At 50.6% G+C, this 19,800-nt stretch overlaps 1 protein-coding gene across 1 annotated transcript in view; it reads right to left on the reverse strand.

Moving 5' to 3' along the window:
• CFAP57 (cilia and flagella associated protein 57) overlaps positions 1-19,800 on the reverse strand; it is a 21,798-nt gene continuing 1,998 nt past the window's right edge. The window contains exons 3-23 of the mRNA XM_072128704.1: positions 19,126-19,442; positions 18,714-19,006; positions 17,071-17,230; positions 16,825-16,977; positions 16,479-16,618; positions 15,194-15,359; positions 14,894-15,007; positions 14,079-14,291; positions 13,269-13,442; positions 12,779-12,940; positions 11,782-11,937; positions 11,465-11,558; positions 10,989-11,179; positions 10,707-10,880; positions 9,920-10,078; positions 9,272-9,415; positions 8,462-8,578; positions 7,462-7,596; positions 6,720-6,863; positions 4,899-5,034; positions 1-229 (exon numbers count right to left, since the gene is read on the reverse strand). Of these exons, the coding sequence (XP_071984805.1) occupies positions 42-229; positions 4,899-5,034; positions 6,720-6,863; positions 7,462-7,596; positions 8,462-8,578; positions 9,272-9,415; positions 9,920-10,078; positions 10,707-10,880; positions 10,989-11,179; positions 11,465-11,558; positions 11,782-11,937; positions 12,779-12,940; positions 13,269-13,442; positions 14,079-14,291; positions 14,894-15,007; positions 15,194-15,359; positions 16,479-16,618; positions 16,825-16,977; positions 17,071-17,230; positions 18,714-19,006; positions 19,126-19,442 (3,530 nt within the window). The 3' untranslated portion in view covers positions 1-41. The remainder of the gene's footprint in view (positions 230-4,898; positions 5,035-6,719; positions 6,864-7,461; positions 7,597-8,461; positions 8,579-9,271; positions 9,416-9,919; positions 10,079-10,706; positions 10,881-10,988; positions 11,180-11,464; positions 11,559-11,781; positions 11,938-12,778; positions 12,941-13,268; positions 13,443-14,078; positions 14,292-14,893; positions 15,008-15,193; positions 15,360-16,478; positions 16,619-16,824; positions 16,978-17,070; positions 17,231-18,713; positions 19,007-19,125; positions 19,443-19,800) is intronic.

The following is a 19,800-nucleotide window of genomic DNA, read 5'->3' on the forward strand; positions in this document are numbered from 1 at the left end:
TTGGGGTACTTATGGTTTATTGGTTAGTGCTGTCTGAGCGCTCAGGTGGTGAGTGAGGGTAATCTCCCCACGGATGTCGGTCTGATCCCGGCTGTCAGGTCCTGACACTGCAGCAGGTCGCGCAGACGCTTGATCTCCAGTTTCTGCATTTCGATGATTCTTGCTGTTTCTTCCTCGATATTTAGCCGCAGGACCCCGGAGGAAAGCTGCTCCCCCCCGACAAAGGAGCCTGTGATAGGGAACACGACGTGTCTGATGTCTGTACATGATAGGATACAGTGTGCTCCACTCACATCCAAAGCAGCAGCACAGCTACTCCCTACTGTATTATACTCCACTCGCACCCACAGCAGCAGCACAGCTACTCCCTACTGTATTATACTCCACTCACACCCACAGCAGCAGCACAGCTACTCCCTACTGTATTATACTCCACTCACATCCAAAGCAGCAGCACAGCTACTCCCTACTGTATTATACTACACAAACATCCACTGCAGCAGCACATCCACTCCCTACTGTATTATACTCCACTCACACCCACAGCAGCAGCACAGCTACTCCCTACTGTATTATACTCCACTCACATCCAAAGCAGCAGCACATCCACTCCCTACTGTATTATACTCCACTCACATCCACAGCAGCAGCACAGCTACTCCCTACTGTATTATACTCCACTCACACCCACAGCAGCAGCACAGCTACTCCCTACTGTATTATACTCCACTCACACCCACAGCAGCAGCACAGCTACTCCCTACTGTATTATACTCCACTCACACCCACAGCAGCAGCACAGCTACTCCCTACTGTATTATACTCCACTCACATCCAAAGCAGCAGCACATCCACTCCCTACTGTATTATACTCCACTCACATCCACAGCAGCAGCACAGCTACTCCCTACTGTACTATACTCCACTCACATCCACAGCAGCAGCACAGCTACTCCCTACTGTATTATACTCCACTCACATCCACAGCAGCAGCACAGCTACTCCCTACTGTATTATACTCCACTCACACCCACAGCAGCAAAGCTACTCCCTACTGTATTATACTCCACTCACACCCACAGCAGCAGCACAGCTACTCCCTACTGTATTATACTACACACACATCCACAGCAGCAGCACAGCTACTCCCTACTGTATTATACTCCACTCACATCCACAGCAGCAGCACAGCTACTCCCTACTGTATTATACTCCACTCACATCCACAGCAGCAGCACATCCACTCCCTACTGTATTATACTCCACTCACATCAGCAGCAGCAGCACAGCTACTCCCTACTGTATTATACTCCACTCACATCCACGGCAGCACAGCTAGTGCCTACTGTATTATACTCCACTCACATCCAAAGCAGCACAGCTACTCCCTACTGTATTATACTCCACTCACATCCACAGCAGCAGCACAGCTACTCCCTACTGTATTATACTCCACTCACATCCACAGCAGCAGCACATCCACTCCCTACTGTATTATACTCCACTCACATCCACAGCAGCAGCACAGCTACTCCCTACTGTATTATACTACACTCACACCCACAGCAGCAGCACAGCTACTCCCTACTGTATTATACTCCACTCACATCCACAGCAGCAGCACAGCTACTCCCTACTGTATTATACTCCGCTCACACCCACAGCAGCAGCACAGCTACTCCCTAATGTATTATACTCCGCTCACACCCACAGCAGCAGCACAGCTACTCCCTACTGTATTATACTCCACTTACATCCACAGCAGCAGCACATCCACTCCCTACTGTATTATACTCCACTCACATCCAAAGCAGCAGCACAGCTACTCCCTACTGTATTATACTCAACTCACACCCACAGCAGCAGCACAGCTACTCCCTACTGTATTATACTCCACTCACATCCACAGCAGCAGCACAGCTACTCCCTACTGTATTATACTCCGCTCACACCCACAGCAGCAGCACAGCTACTCCCTACTGTATTATACTCCACTCACACCCACAGCAGCAGCACAGCTACTCCCTACTGTATTGTACTCCACTCACATCCACAGCAGCAGCACAGCTACTCCCTACTGTATTGTACTCCACTCACATCCACAGCAGCAGCACAGCTACTCCCTACTGTATTATACTCCACTCACATCAGCAGCAGTAGCACATCCACTCCCTACTGTATTATACTCCACACACATCCACAGCAGCAGCACAGCTACTCCCTACTGTATTGTACTCCACTCACATCCACAGCAGCAGCACAGCTACTCCCTACTGTATTGTACTCCACTCACATCCACAGCAGCAGCACAGCTACTCCCTACTGTATTATACTACACACACATCCACAGCAGCAGCACAGCTACTCCCTACTGTATTATACTACACACACATCCACAGCAGCAGCACAGCTACTCCCTACTGTATTGTACTCCACTCACATCCACAGCACATCCACTCCCTACTGTATTATACTCCACTCACACCCACAGCAGCAGCACATCCACTCCCTACTGTATTGTACTCCACTCACATCCACAGCAGCAGCACAGCTACTCCCTACTGTATTATACTCCACTCACACCCACAGCAGCACAGATACTCCCTACTGTATTATACTCCACTCACACCCGCAGCAGCAGCACAGCTACTCCCTACTGTATTATACTACACACACATCCACAGCAGCAGCACAGCTACTCCCTACTGTATTATACTCCACTCACATCCACAGCAGCAGCACAGCTACTCCCTACTGTATTATACTCCACTCACATCCACAGCAGCAGCACATCCACTCCCTACTGTATTATACTCCACTCACATCAGCAGCAGCACAGCTACTCCCTACTGTATTATACTCCACTCACATCCACGGCAGCACAGCTAGTGCCTACTGTATTATACTCCACTCACATCCAAAGCAGCACAGCTACTCCCTACTGTATTATACTCCACTCACATCCACAGCAGCAGCACAGCTACTCCCTACTGTATTATACTCCACTCACATCCACAGCAGCAGCACATCCACTCCCTACTGTATTATACTCCACTCACATCCACAGCAGCAGCACAGCTACTCCCTACTGTATTATACTACACTCACACCCACAGCAGCAGCACAGCTACTCCCTACTGTATTATACTCCACTCACATCCACAGCAGCAGCACAGCTACTCCCTACTGTATTATACTCCGCTCACACCCACAGCAGCAGCACAGCTACTCCCTAATGTATTATACTCCGCTCACACCCACAGCAGCAGCACAGCTACTCCCTACTGTATTATACTCCACTTACATCCACAGCAGCAGCACATCCACTCCCTACTGTATTATACTCCACTCACATCCAAAGCAGCAGCACATCCACTCCCTACTGTATTATACTCCACTCACACCCACAGCAGCAGCACAGATACTCCCTACTGTATTATACTCCACTCACATCCACAGCAGCAGCACAGCTACTCCCTACTGTATTATACTCCACTCACATCCACAGCAGCAGCACAGACACTCCCTACTGTATTGTACTCCACTCACACCCACCGCAGCAGCACAGCTACTCCCTACTGTATTATACTCCACTCACACCCACAGCAGCAGCACAGCTACTCCCTACTGTATTATACTCCACTCACACCCACAGCAGCAGCACAGCTACTCCCTACTGTATTATACTCCACTCACACCCACAGCAGCAGCACAGCTACTCCCTACTGTATTATACTCCACTCACACCCACAGCAGCAGCACAGCTACTCCCTACTGTATTATACTCCACTCACATCAGCAGCAGTAGCACATCCACTCCCTACTGTATTATACTCCACACACATCCACAGCAGCAGCACAGCTACTCCCTACTGTATTGTACTCCACTCACATCCACAGCAGCAGCACAGCTACTCCCTACTGTATTGTACTCCACTCACATCCACAGCAGCAGCACAGCTACTCCCTACTGTATTATACTACACACACATCCACAGCAGCAGCACAGCTACTCCCTACTGTATTATACTACACACACATCCACAGCAGCAGCACAGCTACTCCCTACTGTATTGTACTCCACTCACATCCACAGCACATCCACTCCCTACTGTATTATACTCCACTCACACCCACAGCAGCAGCACATCCACTCCCTACTGTATTATACTCCACTCACACCCACAGCAGCAGCACAGCTACTCCCTACTGTATTATACTCCACTCACACCCACAGCAGCACAGATACTCCCTACTGTATTATACTCCACTCACACCCGCAGCAGCAGCACAGCTACTCCCTACTGTATTATACTCCACTCACACCCACAGCAGCAGCACAGCTACTCCCTACTGTATTATACTCCACTCACACCCACAGCAGCAGCACAGATACTCCCTACTGTATTATACTCCACTCACACCCGCAGCAGCAGCACAGCTACTCCCTACTGTATTATACTCCACTCACACCCGCAGCAGCAGCACAGCTACTCCCTACTGTATTATACTCCACTCACACCCGCAGCAGCAGCACAGATACTCCCTACTGTATTATACTCCACTCACATCCACAGCAGCAGCACAGCTACTCCCTACTGTATTATACTCCACTCACATCCACAGCAGCAGCACAGACACTCCCTACTGTATTGTACTCCACTCACACCCACCGCAGCAGCACAGCTACTCCCTACGGTATTGTACTCCACTCGCACCCACCGCAGCAGCACAGCTACTCCCTACTGTATTATACTCCACTCACACCCACAGCAGCAGCACAGCTACTCCCTACTGTATTATACTCCACTCGCACCCACCGCACTGCTCTTCGGGCCCCTGTATCACAGCTGGATGTGTATTTGGGGGTCCGTGCTGTGTGACAGGGGGAGCGTTACCTTTGGATTCGGCCGGGCTGCTCCTCCGATTTTTCCTTTCTACCCCAAGTGCCACCTCCAGGTCGTGGACCTTTGTACGACTGACCTTCAGCTCCCGACGTAACTCATTAATCTCCTTAATCAATGTCACATTTTCCTGCAGGAGATAGAGGTGATAAAGAGAGGCGCACCCTAAAGAGAGGCGCAGACTAAAGAGGGGCGCAGGCTCAGGAGAGGCGCAGGCTCAGGAGAGGCGCACCCTAAAGAGAGGCGCAGGCTCAGGAGAGGCGCACCCTAAAGAGAGGCGCAGGCTCAGGAGAGGCGCAGGCTCAGGAGAGGCGCAGGCTCAGGAGAGGCGCAGGCACAGGAGAGGCGCAGGCACAGGAGAGGCGCACCCTAAAGAGAGGCGCACCCTAAAGAGAGGCGCACCCTAAAGAGAGGCGCACCCTAAAGAGAGGCGCGCCCTAAAGAGAGGCGCGCCCTAAAGAGAGGCGCGCCCTAAAGAGAGGCGCGCCCTAAAGAGAGGCGCGCCCTAAAGAGAGGCGCGCCCTAAAGAGAGGCGCGCCCTAAAGAGAGGCGCGCCCTAAAGAGAGGCGCGCCCTAAAGAGAGGCGCGCCCTAAAGAGAGGCGCGCCCTAAAGAGAGGCGCGCCCTGAGGAGAGGCGCGCCCTGAGGAGAGGCGCGCCCTGAGGAGAGGCGCGCCCTGAGGAGAGGCGCGGACTGAGGAGAGGCGCGGACTGAGGAGAGGCGCGGACTGAGGAGAGGCGCGGACTGAGGAGAGGCGCGGACTGAGGAGAGGCGCGGACTGAGGAGAGGCGCGGACTGAGGAGAGGCGCGGACTGAGGAGAGGCGCGGACTGAGGAGAGGCGCGGACTGAGGAGAGGCGCGGACTGAGGAGAGGCGCGGACTGAGGAGAGGCGCGGACTGAGGAGAGGCGCGGACTGAGGAGAGGCGCGGACTGAGGAGAGGCGCGGACTGAGGAGAGGCGCGGACTGAGGAGAGGCGCAGGCTCAGGAGAGGCGCAGGCTCAGGAGAGGCGCAGGCTCAGGAGAGGCATGAACGTTCTAGTGGTATACAGCAAGCGCCCCCACCGATGGCCGAGGCCCCATGCTGCAGTGACAGACCTTACACTGTGGTCAGTTAGATCAATGTGGCACATGGAGCGCCCCCTGGTGACCGTGGCCGCATGCTGCAGTGACAGACCTTACACTGTGGTCAGTTAGATCAATGTGGCACATGGAGCGCCCCCTGGTGACCGTGGCCGCATGCTGCAGTGACAGACCTTACACTGTGGTCAGTTAGATCAATGTGGCACATGGAGCGCCCCCTGGTGACCGTGGCCGCATGCTGCAGTGACAGACCTTACACTGTGGTCAGTTAGATCAATGTGGCACATGGAGCGCCCCCTGGTGACCGTGGCCGCATGCTGCAGTGACAGACCTTACACTGTGGTCAGTTAGATCAATGTGGCACATGGAGCGCCCCCTGGTGACCGTGGCCACCTGCTGCAGTGACAGACCTTACACTGTGGTCAGTTAGATCACTGTGGCACATGGAGCGCCCCCTGGTGACCGTGGCCACATGCTGCAGTGACAGACCTTACACTGTGGTCAGTTAGATCAATGTGGCACATGGAGCGCCCCCTGGTGACCGTGGCCACATGCTGCAGTGTGTGCAGGAGATGAAGTCTAAGTGTTTTTTAGCAATACGATGGCTGAGCTGCGGCTGCAATGTGGGGGGGGGGGGGGGTAGAGAAAGTATAGGGGGGCACATCTGTAGAAGAATCTATGTTAGGCTGCTGTTTCCCCTCAGACCTCTCTGAAGACCCCAGACCCGCCTGCACCTGCATGACGCGCACGTTGTCGGCCCGGTGGATCTCCGTGTCCTTCACCAGCTTCTTCTGTAAGGTGCTGAGGCTGCGCTCCAGGTGCTCCCGCTGCCGGGCGTATTCCCGCTGGATGTCCGCGTCTATCCCCACAATTTCTGCCTGAAAGGACAAATACATTAAATACCATTCAATCTATAATAGAGAAGGGGAGGTATATACAGCCCCTATACAGAGGGTATATACAGCTTCCTATACAGGAGATATATAATACCCCCTATACAGAAGGTATATACAACCCCTATCCAGGAAGTATATACAGCCCCCTATCCATGAGGTATATATAGCTCCCTATACAAGAGGTGTATACAGCCCCTATCCAGGAAGTATATACAGCTCCCTATACAGAAGGTATATACAGCCCCCCTATACAAGAGGTGTATACAGCCCCTATCCAGGAAGTATATACAGCTCCCTATACAGAAGGTATATATAGCCCCCTATGCAAGAGGTATATACAGCCCCCTATACAAGAGGTGTATACAGCTTCCAATACAGATATTGGATAGATCCTGTATAGGGCCTGTATATACCTCTTGTATAGGGGGCTGTATACACCTCTTGTATTGGGAGCTGTATACAGCCCCCTATACAAGAGGTATATACAGGCCCTATACAGGAGATATATACAGCCCTCTATACAGAAGGTATATACAGTATATACAGGCCCTTTTAGACATAGGTCCATTTGTACACTCACTGCGTCGCTCTCCTGCACGTATTTGGAGTACAGCTCCCGGATGTTGTCTTTCAGTTTTTTGGGCTCCTGGATGAACCCGACGCAGTTGTGCAGATCAGTCTTGAAACGTTTCACCACAGCCTCAACATCCCGCACCTGCAGACAGGACAGATCCACATCATCTCATGTATTCACAGGTTAACCCCCTCATCATGAGGTCACCAGTTGCTCTTAAAACCTGTTGCCGGTTGCGCAAATGTCTGGACAACTTTACTTTATATTTGAGTCGTCTCTGTGGCCCCCGGCTCGCTCTCTCTGTGGCCCCCGTCTCATCCTCTCTGTGGCCCCAGGCTCGTCCTCTTTGTGGTCCCCTGTGTGTCCTATCTTTGGCCCCCGGCTCGTTCTCTCGTTGGCCCCCGGCTCGTCCTCTCTAGCCCCAGATCATCCTCTCTATGGTTGCACTGCTTCATCCTCTATTTGGCCACCAGCTCATCCTCTCTGTGGCCCCCGACTCGTCCTCTCTGTGGCCCCCGACTCGTCCTCTCTGTGGCCCCCGACTCGCCCTCTCTGGGGCCCCCGACTCGCCCTCTCTGTGGCCCCCAGCTCGTCCTCTCTATAACCCGGTTCATCCGCTCTATAGCCCCAACACTTCCTCTCTGTGGCCCCCGGCTCCTCCTCTCTGTGGCCCCCGGCTCCTCCTCTCTGTGGCCCCCGGCTCCTCCTCTCTGTGGCCCCCGGCTCCTCCTCTCTGTGGCCCCCGGCTCCTCCTCTCTGTGGCCCCCGGCTCCTCCTCTCCCGGGGCCCCCGGCTCGTCCTCTCCCAGGGCCCCCGGCTATTCCTCTCCCGGGGCCCCCGGCTCGTCCTCTCTATAACCCGGTTCATCCTCTCTATAGCCCCAACACTTCCTCTCTGGGGCCCCCCGCTCGTCCTCTCTGTGGCCCTCGGCCCATCCTCTCTGTGGCCCACGGCTCGTCCTCTCTGGGGCCCCTAGCTCGTCCTCTCTATAGTAGCCTGGTCTCACCTTCTGCCTCTCCTTCTGCATCTCCCTCTCGGTGGCTTTCAGCTTCTGCTTCAGTTCTGTGATGTTCAGGTCCAGTTGTGTGTTCTGCTTATGGAAGCGCTCCAGCTCGGCCTCCATCTGAGACACAGACACAAGAGTAACCGGTCAGAAGATGTGACGCTACAATCTGATGTTATACAGCTGAGGTGTTGGATCACTGTACAATGTGACGGGATCAGCCCAGAATAATACAGGGTGGGCAGAGAAGAGGGGATCATACTAAATAACCCCAAAACTCTTCTCCAATGCAGATTCACACCCCCAACCTAACATAGATGGCCCGGTATCTCCAACCTACCAAACCCAAGTGCAGTGGATCCCACTTTCTATTGTAGTCACAAGTCTTTCTCATACAACACATATAATACCGCCATAGAGTGCAAACATAATATTAGTATCCACATAATATGCAGGGTATAAGGATGCCATCAGTGCAGCCACACCTGTTCCTAAGCTGGGGAGGCATAGAGGAGCCCCAAGAAAAGGATAAGTGTCTGATAACTGGGGACCCGGCCGCTGGATCATGGGAACAGGTGCCTAAAAATGAGAAACCACTGATACCTGTGATCCCTGACAGGTCAGAAACTTATAAGGGTCCATAGTGATAAACGCCCTTTCAGGCTGTATTCACACATGCAGTTTATTAACCTGACAGAGGAGTGGACAACAGAGACAAGTCGTATCTTATGATCCGCTCCTGTCAATGCCTAAACAGAACAATCTGCACATGTGAATCCTTCCTATGGGGGACGGGCAGGACGGTCGGGTCACCTCCTGGATCTGCTCCTTCATCTCTTTGATCTCGTTTTCCCGCGGCTCGATCTGCTTCTTCAGTTCCTTGATTTTATAATCCAGAACGAATTTGAACTTCTCCAGCTCCTGGTTCTTCTTCTTCAGATCATAGATTCTCTTCTCCTGGAGAGACAAGAGGTTGGGAGTCGCGTGATCGTCTCTATGTGGTCTATCAGCAGGAAATAAGCACGCCTATAGGGTCAGACTACACAGTGTTTATTTGTTGTCTGTTACCATGGAGACATATTGGCCTGCACAGGTGCTAAGAAATTTGGAATCTAAGAATTTAATGAAGTTACTTGCAAGCTAACAATGATTGGCCCAAAACTGCTGGAGGTCCGACTGCTGGGACCTTCACCAATCACATGAACAGGGGATCCCCTTCTCCTGTCGCGATGGGGTGAAAGGTCATGAATCTGCTATCCCTGGTAGTGCCATAGAGGATGGATGGAGTGACAATGTGCATGTGTGATCGCTGGTGGTCCCAGGGGTCAGACCGTAACTTATCATTGTGTTAATCCTTAACCCTTCTGAGGCTGAAAACCCACCCAGGGTGACAATCATTCTAACACACGGGCCCTGCACCTCTAGCCATGTCCATAGCTAATGCAATAACACTCGGATCACCTTGTCCTGTATGGTCTCATCCCTCTCCTGAATCTCTCTCTTCAGCCCCTGGATGTCTTTATCCAGAGACTTGATGACTCCCTGCAGCTTCTGCTCCTCCGTCTTCATCCTCTCGATGTCGGCCGTGCGTTCTTCAATGTCTTTCTGGAGACTGCTGAACTATAGGGCAGAAGTGTTAGGTGATTACATGCATGGGGGGTCATATGACACTATATACATATACTGTACACATGGGGGGGGAGTTTATCACAGCATATACCTCTAATAAACACACAGGGGAAAGCCTCCCCTGACATGACGTAATAGTGCTATGCAGTAACTTACAGCTGATCCTGACGGTTTAACCCCATAGATGCCCAAAAATTAAAGGGAACCTGTCACCAGGGACCCCATTTTCACTAAAGACAGGTTGCAAAAGCCCATTACACTTGCAGTGCAAATCTGCCTCTCTGCTTTCTCTAAGCATTTGCATTACAATATAATTGTGTGTTATTACTTACCTTGTACCCTGACAGAATCCTCGGTGTAGTTCCAGGGGTTGGGCTTTGGTTTGAATGTATTTCAAAAAACAACCGGTTACATGTCTGTGCTGCAAACTCCTCATCCCCTACCTTTGTGTACAGGAGCACAAAGGTGGGGGCTGAGAGCTGAGGAGTCTGCAGCACAGACAAGTCACATGTCTGACCCAAAATAACAGCAGCCTGAATAACAGCATAAAATGAATGACGTCTATGAGTTACCGGTTATGTCCTGGCTGTGGGGGCGTCCCTTTATCCAGGAATTTTACCTTTTTCCTCATGATTCCGCTCTCCCCCTTGAGCCGCAGTGACACCTCCCGCTCCTCCCGCAGGCGCCGCTCATACTTTATCTTGATGTCCTGGATCTCTCGGTCTGCGTCCTCTTCGATCTGCTTCTTTGTTTCTTCAAATTCTCTCAGCTGCTGACGCGCTTCATCCTGAGCCTGAGAAAAAAAAACCCACACGTGAAACATTTCCCATTACTCGCCCTGGAGACCAGAGGACACTGGAGCGGGCACTCACACTAGGACGGCTTGTGTTCCAGCCCTCACCTGCTGCAGCTGAGACGTCTTCTCGTGTACTTTGGCCTCGTAGTGCTCGGTCAGTTCCTCCAGGGCCTGGCTCTTACTCTCCTCCAGTTCATGGAGCTGCCGCTCGTCGTCCTCCTGCATGCGCTGGGACTTCACCTGCAGCTCCTGGTACTTCTCATACTCCAGCAGAAGCTTCTGGTTATTGGCCGTCTCTGATGGGAATAAAACACGACATTGGACAAATGACTACTACAAGCCCCATCCTCCCACTAGAGTCTAAGCTCGACGAGGGATCAGACTGGTAAAGATCCATCCTATAGAGTCCTATTCACTAGGGTCTGAAGGACGCTTACCTTAGGCACTGACAAAGTATAAAGGGGTAGTCCTATCTGGTGCCCACATATTGCTAAGATACTCTATCGCTTTATGATAAGGGGGTTTAGCTTTTGGGATTTATAAATGCAGACAAGATGACAGATCTACAGTGGGTCCAGTACCAAGGTCCTGCAGCTCCCGCGATTGCTTCTCGATCACCTCCGCGAGCTCCTCTTGATGTTTCAGTTCCTGTCTCTCAGCTTCAGCTTTCAGTACCTGAATGATGGGAGTGGTAGAGATACGTCAATGTCCTCTCGGTGCTACCAGATGATGGGGGTTGTAGTGATACGTGAGTGTTCTCCGGGTGCCACCAGATGATGGGGGTGGTAGTGATACGTGAGTGTCCTCTAGGTGCCACCAGATGATGGGGATGGTAGTGATACGTGAGTGGGCGCCTCTGGATGATGGGGGTTGTGGGTGCAGTTCACACATCTCTTACCTGATTGGTTGTCTTCAGAACCTCCATTTCCTGGATGAATTTCTCGGTCAGCTCCTTCAGCTTCTCGTTGTAGTTCATGTCCTTCAGTCGCAGCTGATACTCGCTCTCCATCTTCAGCTCCTCCACACGAGTCTTCAGCTCCAGCATCACCTGGTTCTATTGTCAGAGATACAAACAATGGGGGAGGGTGATCAGGATTTTCCTAACTTTTTGTTGCCAAAAAGTCGCATTGGTTTTTTGTTTTTTTTATATATATAGGGAACTGCATGTGATCCCATTCACACGACCACATTGCTGGTGCCGGCGGTCCGGGTGGCGCTGTGCAGGGAGAGAAAGTGACTGGACCGCAACACTGATTCCAGGTAATCACTGACATCTGATGGGAAACCTGCAGCAAATCCACTGCATATAAGATTTACGTGGATTACACAGCAGATGCAGATGGTAATAACCCCTTAAAGGAGATGTCCACCACTGTCCACGCAGCCCTTTAATACAAGGAGATCCAGAAACGAGGCCTAGACTTGTGAGGCAGAACATTGTAGTCATTACCAGTCCAGTTCTGCCGAGTCTCTAGGTGAGACATTGTAAGTATCTTCACTGCTTGTAGAGGAGGCTCCCAGCTATGTTCTCCGCAATCTGTTATTTGTTACAATTAGACATTAAATTCTACTGCAGCGCCCCCCACAGGAAAGATGAGGAACCTCACGGGGTCCATTTATACCATTGTGCACAGGATTGATGCACAGGTCATTCAGATTGTACAAAAAGCATCAATCAGACCAAAACATATGCATCCTCCTCCAGTCACTTATCCTAAAATGGCTTAAAAGTCCACACTGAACCCCGACTTTCAAGGCTCCATGTGACCGAATGTGAACAGCCTCTAATACTGTTGGTTTTACCTGTTAGCCTCCATTGATGTATAACTCTCATCATCTCCACCGACCTGGATATAGATACACCTTGTGTCTGTGGTCTAGAGGTCAGTCCTCACCTTCTCCTCCAGGTCAGACTTGGTGATGAGCACCTCCTCCGCATACGTCAATTCTTTATCCCGCTTCAGGCCTCGGCTCTCCTTGTCAGAAATCTTCCAGACCATAAGACATCCATCTTCGGAGATGGACAGGAGATTCTGGTCATCGTATGTCACCACCAGCTGCAGGAAGGGGGCAAAGCTTATGTCACCCTGGGAGGGACTGATATCCGCTCACAAGTTATAGAAGAAATAATCAGGGGGACAGTCCAAATATTAACACCAGGAGTTCCGTTACTGTGGATCTGCAGAAATCTACAATATATGATGTAGATGCAGCGAGGACCTGACCCATGTGTAGCCGTAAAATTCTGCACAGAAAAATGAGCCCTATGCAGATTGTCCAACATTTAACTCCTTAATGTGCAGCACAAGCCACAGCTACATCTGAGTACATGACCTGTGGTCACGGCTTCACAGTAATAACGGGGGCAGAATATTCAGCTCTTACCCTGGTGACAGGCCCCGCGTGTGCCTGGTACTCGTTGTATTCCCTATGGAGAGGTAGCGGATACTTCATGGAGCGCACGGTCCCGGTAGATGTGCCGGTGAAGACCATGCGCCCGGAATGTGAGATGGCGACCGCCGTGTACGTCACATCGAAGGACGGCGCTTCTGTTATTATCTACGGGAGATACACACATCACATAACAAGAATATTGTCCTTTATCCAGTGGTCACCGGTGCGGAATCTTCCTCAGTCTCGCTATCTGCAGCTTTGCCACCAGGGGGCGAGTATGAATGCAGTTACTGAGAATAACACAGGGGGGGCGCTCACGACTGCACACATTTTACATTTATATTACTGTGAGTGCGTCACCCAGCTTTCCCAGATCCCGGATGGAGAGGCTGTTGTGTTCTCTGTAATTACCGATACTCTGGGCTGCAGGAAAGTTGGGTCTTCATCATATCAGTTATTTTTACCTTTTCCTTAGATGATCTATGGCTCAGGCTGGAGATAGCCAGATGATTAGGGGGTCCCAGGTGTACCCCAAGTTATAGAGCAGCAGGGTGCGCATGTCCGTGCCACAGATAGTCAAGTACAGGGCAAGGTTATTTCTAGATTTCTACATCAGTCCCATAGAAGTGAATGGCTGCACATGTACAAGCAAGATGAGGGGATCCCATTCACTGGTAGCCCCCCCCCACCAATCCGCAAGTTATCCCCTATTGTGTTGATAGGGAACAACCTGAAATTATAAGCATGTGCTTTAAGGTCCATGCATCTCCCCTGAATTACACAGACATTGGGGGTCTCTACCTGCGAGTCACTGATCTCCTTCAGCGTCTGGTCAGAACCAACAGCAAAGATGGTCTTGGAGTCGGGGGACAGGGCCACGCAGCTGTAGTTGCAGGACTTCAGGACACACTCGGACTCCCTCTTACCGGTCAGTGAGTTCCACTCGTAGACGGCTCCGTCCAGGCCGCAGGACACCAGCTTACTGTCATCAGCACTCCAGGCCACCGAGCGCACCTGAGCCCAGGAGACATAGGACACATCATGGCACCTCACTATGTAAAGGGGTGGGGGTTATATTTACCATCCTTCTCAGGGTCTCTGATAACTGGGGATAGATTTCAGGGCACCTGGGGGCGTCCTCACACTGCTGTGCTGTTAGCTCTCTGCACTGCTGAAGTAATCACTAATAGCCTCAAAAAGCTTTCACATGGAGCAGTGAGGAGGGTTTATTGATCAGCTCAACGCAAAAAAGCACAATGCAAAAAATCCATATATCACAGTCCTGCTGCTACTAACAACATACACAAAGGTCTGATTACACATCTCTCCAGGGACAATACATAGCACTGGCTGCACAGATCTCAGAAGTGTGAGGAAACACCTCCAAGCCCTTGGAGAAGCTACAATCCTGGAATATAAATCCATATATCACTGTCCTGCTGGCTGCTGCTAACAACATGCAAAGAGGTTTCCAGGGACAATACATAGCACTGGCTGCAGTCTGTATGGTCGCACCGGCTGACAGGTTCCCCGAGCCATGCATTTAGGAGGTAGGTTAACCCTGCGGTGAATAGATCTTATATCTTTATCTTGGAAACCCCAAATAACAGACTTACCTTTCCATTGTGACCTTTAAGATTGACGACATTCTCAAAGGTTGTTGTGGAGTAGATGTGGATGACATTGCCGTTCACAGCCGCAAAGAGGTGTCCTCCATGACTGAAGACACACTGTAACAAAAGAGAAGTCACACAAGGACCTGTGTATGTGATGGGGCTATGACCACAACCCTCCGAGCCGCACAGTCACCTCTAAAGCAATGGACAGATGGCCGACACAAAGTAACAGAACTGTCATTTACTTTGTGTCCACTAATAACTTGTGTGCAGATATAAGAACCGGAGAATATACATCACCTCCTTACACCCGCGCACTGTGAATTCTTTGAATGGCCGCATATCATCTATAAGCAGATTCATCAGCCGCAGCTTATCCGAGAATCCAACCAGCACATACAGTCCAAAGGGATGAAGAGAGATACTGAACGCCTCCTCCTGGAACTCCTTATACAGATCCAGAGAACTGCCAACAACAGGACACAACCATCACAGCCAGAAAGGGAATAGTGAGTGCAGCTCTGGGATATAATACAGGATAAGTAATGTCATGTATGTACACAGTGACTGCACCAGCAGCAGAATAGTGAGTGCAGCTCTGGGGTATAATACAGGATGTAACTCAGGATCAGTACAGGATAAGTAATGTCGTGTATGTACACAGTGACTGTACCAGCAGCAGAATAGTGAGTGCAGCTCTGGAGTATAATACAGGATGTAACTCAGGATCAGTACAGGATAAGTAATGTCATGTATGTACACAGTGACTGCACCAGCAGCAGAATAGTGAGTGCAGCTCTGGAGTATAATACAGGATGTAACTCAGGATCAGTACAGGATAAGTAATGTCATGTATGTACACAGTGACTGCACCAGCAGCAGAATAGTGAGTGCAGCTATGGGGTATAATACAGGATGTAACTCAGGATCAATACAGGATAAGTAATGTCATGTATGTACACAGTGACTGCACCTGCAGAATAGTGAGTGCAGCTCTGGGGTATAATACAGGATGTAACTCAGGATCAGTACAGGATAAGTAATGTCATGTATGTACACAGTGACTGCACCAGCAGCAGAATAGTGAGTGCAGCTATGGGGTATAATACAGGATGTAACTCAGGATCAGTACAGGATAAGTAATGTCATGTATGTACACAGTGACTGCACCAGCAGCAGAATAGTGAGTGCAGCTCTGGGGTATAATACAGGATGTAACTCAGGATCAGTACAGGATAAGTAATGTCATGTATGTACAAAGTGACTGCACCAGCAGCAGAATAGTGAGTGCAGCTCTGGAGTATAATACAGGATGTAACTCAGGATCAGTACAGGATAAGTAATGTCATGTATGTACAAAGTGACTGCACCAGCAGCAGAATAGTGAGTGCTGCTCTGGAGTATAATACAGGATGTAACTCAGGATCAGTACAGGATAAGTAATGTCATGTATGTACACAGTGACTGCACCAGCAGCAGAATAGTGAGTGCAGCTCTGGGATATAATACAGGATGTAACTCAGGATCAGTACAGGATAAGTAATGTCATGTATGTACACAGTGACTGCACCAGCAGAGTCAGTACTTGTTCTCGTAGTTCCAGATGCGGACAGAGCGGTCCAGCGCGCAGGTGGCTATCAGTGGTTTGCGGATACAGACGCTCAGTCCTGTGATGGCGGATGAGTGCCAAGGCTCAGTCAGGAACTCAAAGTGAACGTCGTCCCCCTGCAGGGAAGGAAGAGGAAATGTGATTTATTGGACGGGTGAAATCTCCAGATCCCCAGGACCTAGATGGGAACATTGAGCACATGACAGGGATGACCTAAATCCTCATCAATATCTTCTTCTGTTTGATGTAGAAGATCTATCAGGGTGCAGGGTCTCAGCAGCGCAGCCTCAGGCTCATCATTCCCCGAGCAGTGACCTCTCACCTTAGTGATGTCGGCTGAGGACAGGGCGATGCTGTAGATCTGACCCCTATCAGTACTGACGATGACCGTCTCCTCGGAGGGGCTCAGGCACATACACAGGACCTCCTGCTGCTCAGGGACCCCCCCTTCAGTACTGTTCTTATCTTGTGGGATCTGCGGGATATATATGTATTATATATGTGCGGTCACATGACCTCCATACTGGTCACATGACCTCCACACTGACCGCTGCTCCTCCATCCTTACCCTTATATTGCGGCCTCGCTTGTAGAATTCTCCATCTTCCGCTTTCTCGAACATGCAGGTGGTGCCGGGGCCCCCCGAGCACAGGAATCCTTTAGAATAGGCCAAAATGGAATTGATGTTTATGGAGGAGGACGCGGAGCTGCCCCGTGCAGAGGGGGCGCTACAGGGTAACAGAGAGGATACAAGTCATGTATGAGCACAGGGACAGGTTGTGTTATCTGCAGTCAGAGCTTCTTCAGAATTACTACAATATTCTAAGATCATGGAGTCCACACTGATGTCAGGAGCTCCGGCTGATGTGACTCTCCCCACTGGATGCTATACATCTGATGGCAGTCATAGGATGGACTATCCCTTTAAGCCTCCCTCCCCCTGGTTACCACCAGATGTTTAGATTGAGAGAAAACTACTGAATGTATCCACAGTTCTCACAGCCAAGATGCGTTACAGCAGATCTCCTCTAATATTGGAGGACTGATGGACACCCTGTGTAGAGGGAACCTATCAGCTCCCAAACGACATCACAACTAAAACCAGCGCTTTATCAGCTTTCCCTGTTTTGAAGAAAATCTACCATGAAAATCCATCCTGATAAACCAGGGACATTACTCATAGATCCAAAAACCAGGACTGTGGGAATCTTCTTATATTTGTTATCTATGGCCTCCTTCCTTCTAAAATCTACTTATTTTAGTTATTCTATTGAGCCAGAAGGGCTCTGGGCGCGTTACCAGTGCCCCTCAATGCTGCAGCTTCACAGCCTGTTACACTGTACAGGATCACTTCTCCCCTCTCACTGTGAGGTTACATCAGGCAGGAGGAGGAGTGGTTAGGGAACAGGGGGACAGTTTAACAGTCTGAAGCTACAACACTGAGGGGCTGTGGTAACCCCAGAGCCCTTCTGACTCATTAGCATAATTTTAAAAGTTGATTTCAGAAGAAAGAAGGCCATGGATAACAAATATAAGAAGATCCCAATGCCCCTGGTTTATCAGGATGGATTTTCTGGTAGATTTCCTTTAACAGAAAATTTTTATTCAAATTAGGTTTTCAGTGCCACAAAATATATTAAATGTTATGTAAAGGGGCGCTGCTGAGTAACCAGGAGCATAGTAAAAGGGAAATGGTGCACCACCTGGCATGGCCCCACCCCTGGTACACTGAGAACCTGATTAGCATAATTTAAAATCTAAATATTCTCTATAATGAGAGATCACTGGGACACAGTAACAGTGGGGGAGATTCACTAGGACTGGAGTTTATAATGCCAGTCTTAAAACTCCCTCCTCCAGCGGTCCGTCGCCCATATACACTAAAAGGCGCAAATATAGGCGCAGACTCCACAGGTTCCCATCTTTAGACCAGATCTGAACTTGCAGTTTGTTGTAAATGTGACATGTCAGGCATTCACGCCCCGGCCTGCCCTCCGCCCGACACATAGTGGCGTGTGAGTTGTAGAAGCTCCAAAATTGGCGGGGAGATTGAGATTCCCATGGCTTCTCCACCATAAAACAGAGCCATAAGGAACCTCCCCAGTATGGTGGGTGCCCTACACGATGCTGTTCTTACACGTAGGGCAATTTTGGAGGTGGGAGACTCCTTTTAGGGTTAGATGCCCCAGTAATGGACGTGTCTTCACTCACCGCCCGTCTTCAGAGGACGCCCGTCTTTTGTTGGACGTCTGATGTTGGGCGTCGGCCCTTCCCCCGATGCTGTATTCCCAGCGCATCTCTCCAGACACCCACAGATAAAGCTTCCCCGTGTCCGTCCCGCAGATGACTCGGTCTTCGGACAGCCACGCGTGGCTCAGGAAGTTATGAGCCTCCACTTTTTGAAAGTTTGTCTGTTTCAGATGCCCGTCCACATAGCGGAAAATTTTAAAGACCCCGTGTCCACTGACACAGATCTGGGAGTTGTCGTGGGGGTTAAAGGTCACCTAGAATATCAAGAACGAAATCTGTAAGTCTCCATGACACTAAGCTATTGTCTAAAGAGGACCCCCGCCCCCTATAATGTATTGGAGTAAATCAATGGTGGTCTACAAGGGGGATTTACCTGGTAAATGGGGCTGTTCTGACTGTCCGCCCTCACGGTCGCCATCTCTTTTTGCTTCTCCCACATCCAGAAGATGATCTGCCACTCAGGACCCCCACTCAGAGCCACCAGGTACTTGGAGTCCGGTGAGAAGGCGATGCTGACAAATTCGTGTGCGGTGAAGTCAGAGGCGCTCAGGACCTTGCGCTTCTTGAATGGCATGGACGCCAAGTCATAGATGGTGATTGTAGCCTTGTCAGAGGCTTTTTCGGACATGGCGAGGTAGCGGCGGTTGGGGCTGATTGCTAACGCCTGCATGCCCTGACTCTTCTCTGAGCCTGGAGACAAGGAGAAAAGATTGTCATGTCTCTGTGTATGCTCCAGAAGTATGACCTTCTACAGAGTGCAGAAGACCACCAAGACGTATGACCTCCTACAGGGTACAGAGGACTACCAAGACGTAGGACCTCCTACAGGGTGCAGAAGACCACCAAGACGTACGACCTCCAACAGGGTACAGAGGACCACCAAGACGTATGACCTCCTACAGGGTGCAGAAGACCACCAAGACGTATGACCTCCTACAGGGTACAGAAGACCACCAAGACGTATGACCTCCTACAGGCTACAGAAGACCACCAAGACGTATGACCTCCTACCGGGTACAGAGGACCACCAAGACGTATGACCTCCTAC

Source organism: Engystomops pustulosus, chromosome 10, assembly GCF_040894005.1.
Source record: "Engystomops pustulosus chromosome 10, aEngPut4.maternal, whole genome shotgun sequence".
Lineage (NCBI taxonomy): Eukaryota > Metazoa > Chordata > Amphibia > Anura > Leptodactylidae > Engystomops > Engystomops pustulosus.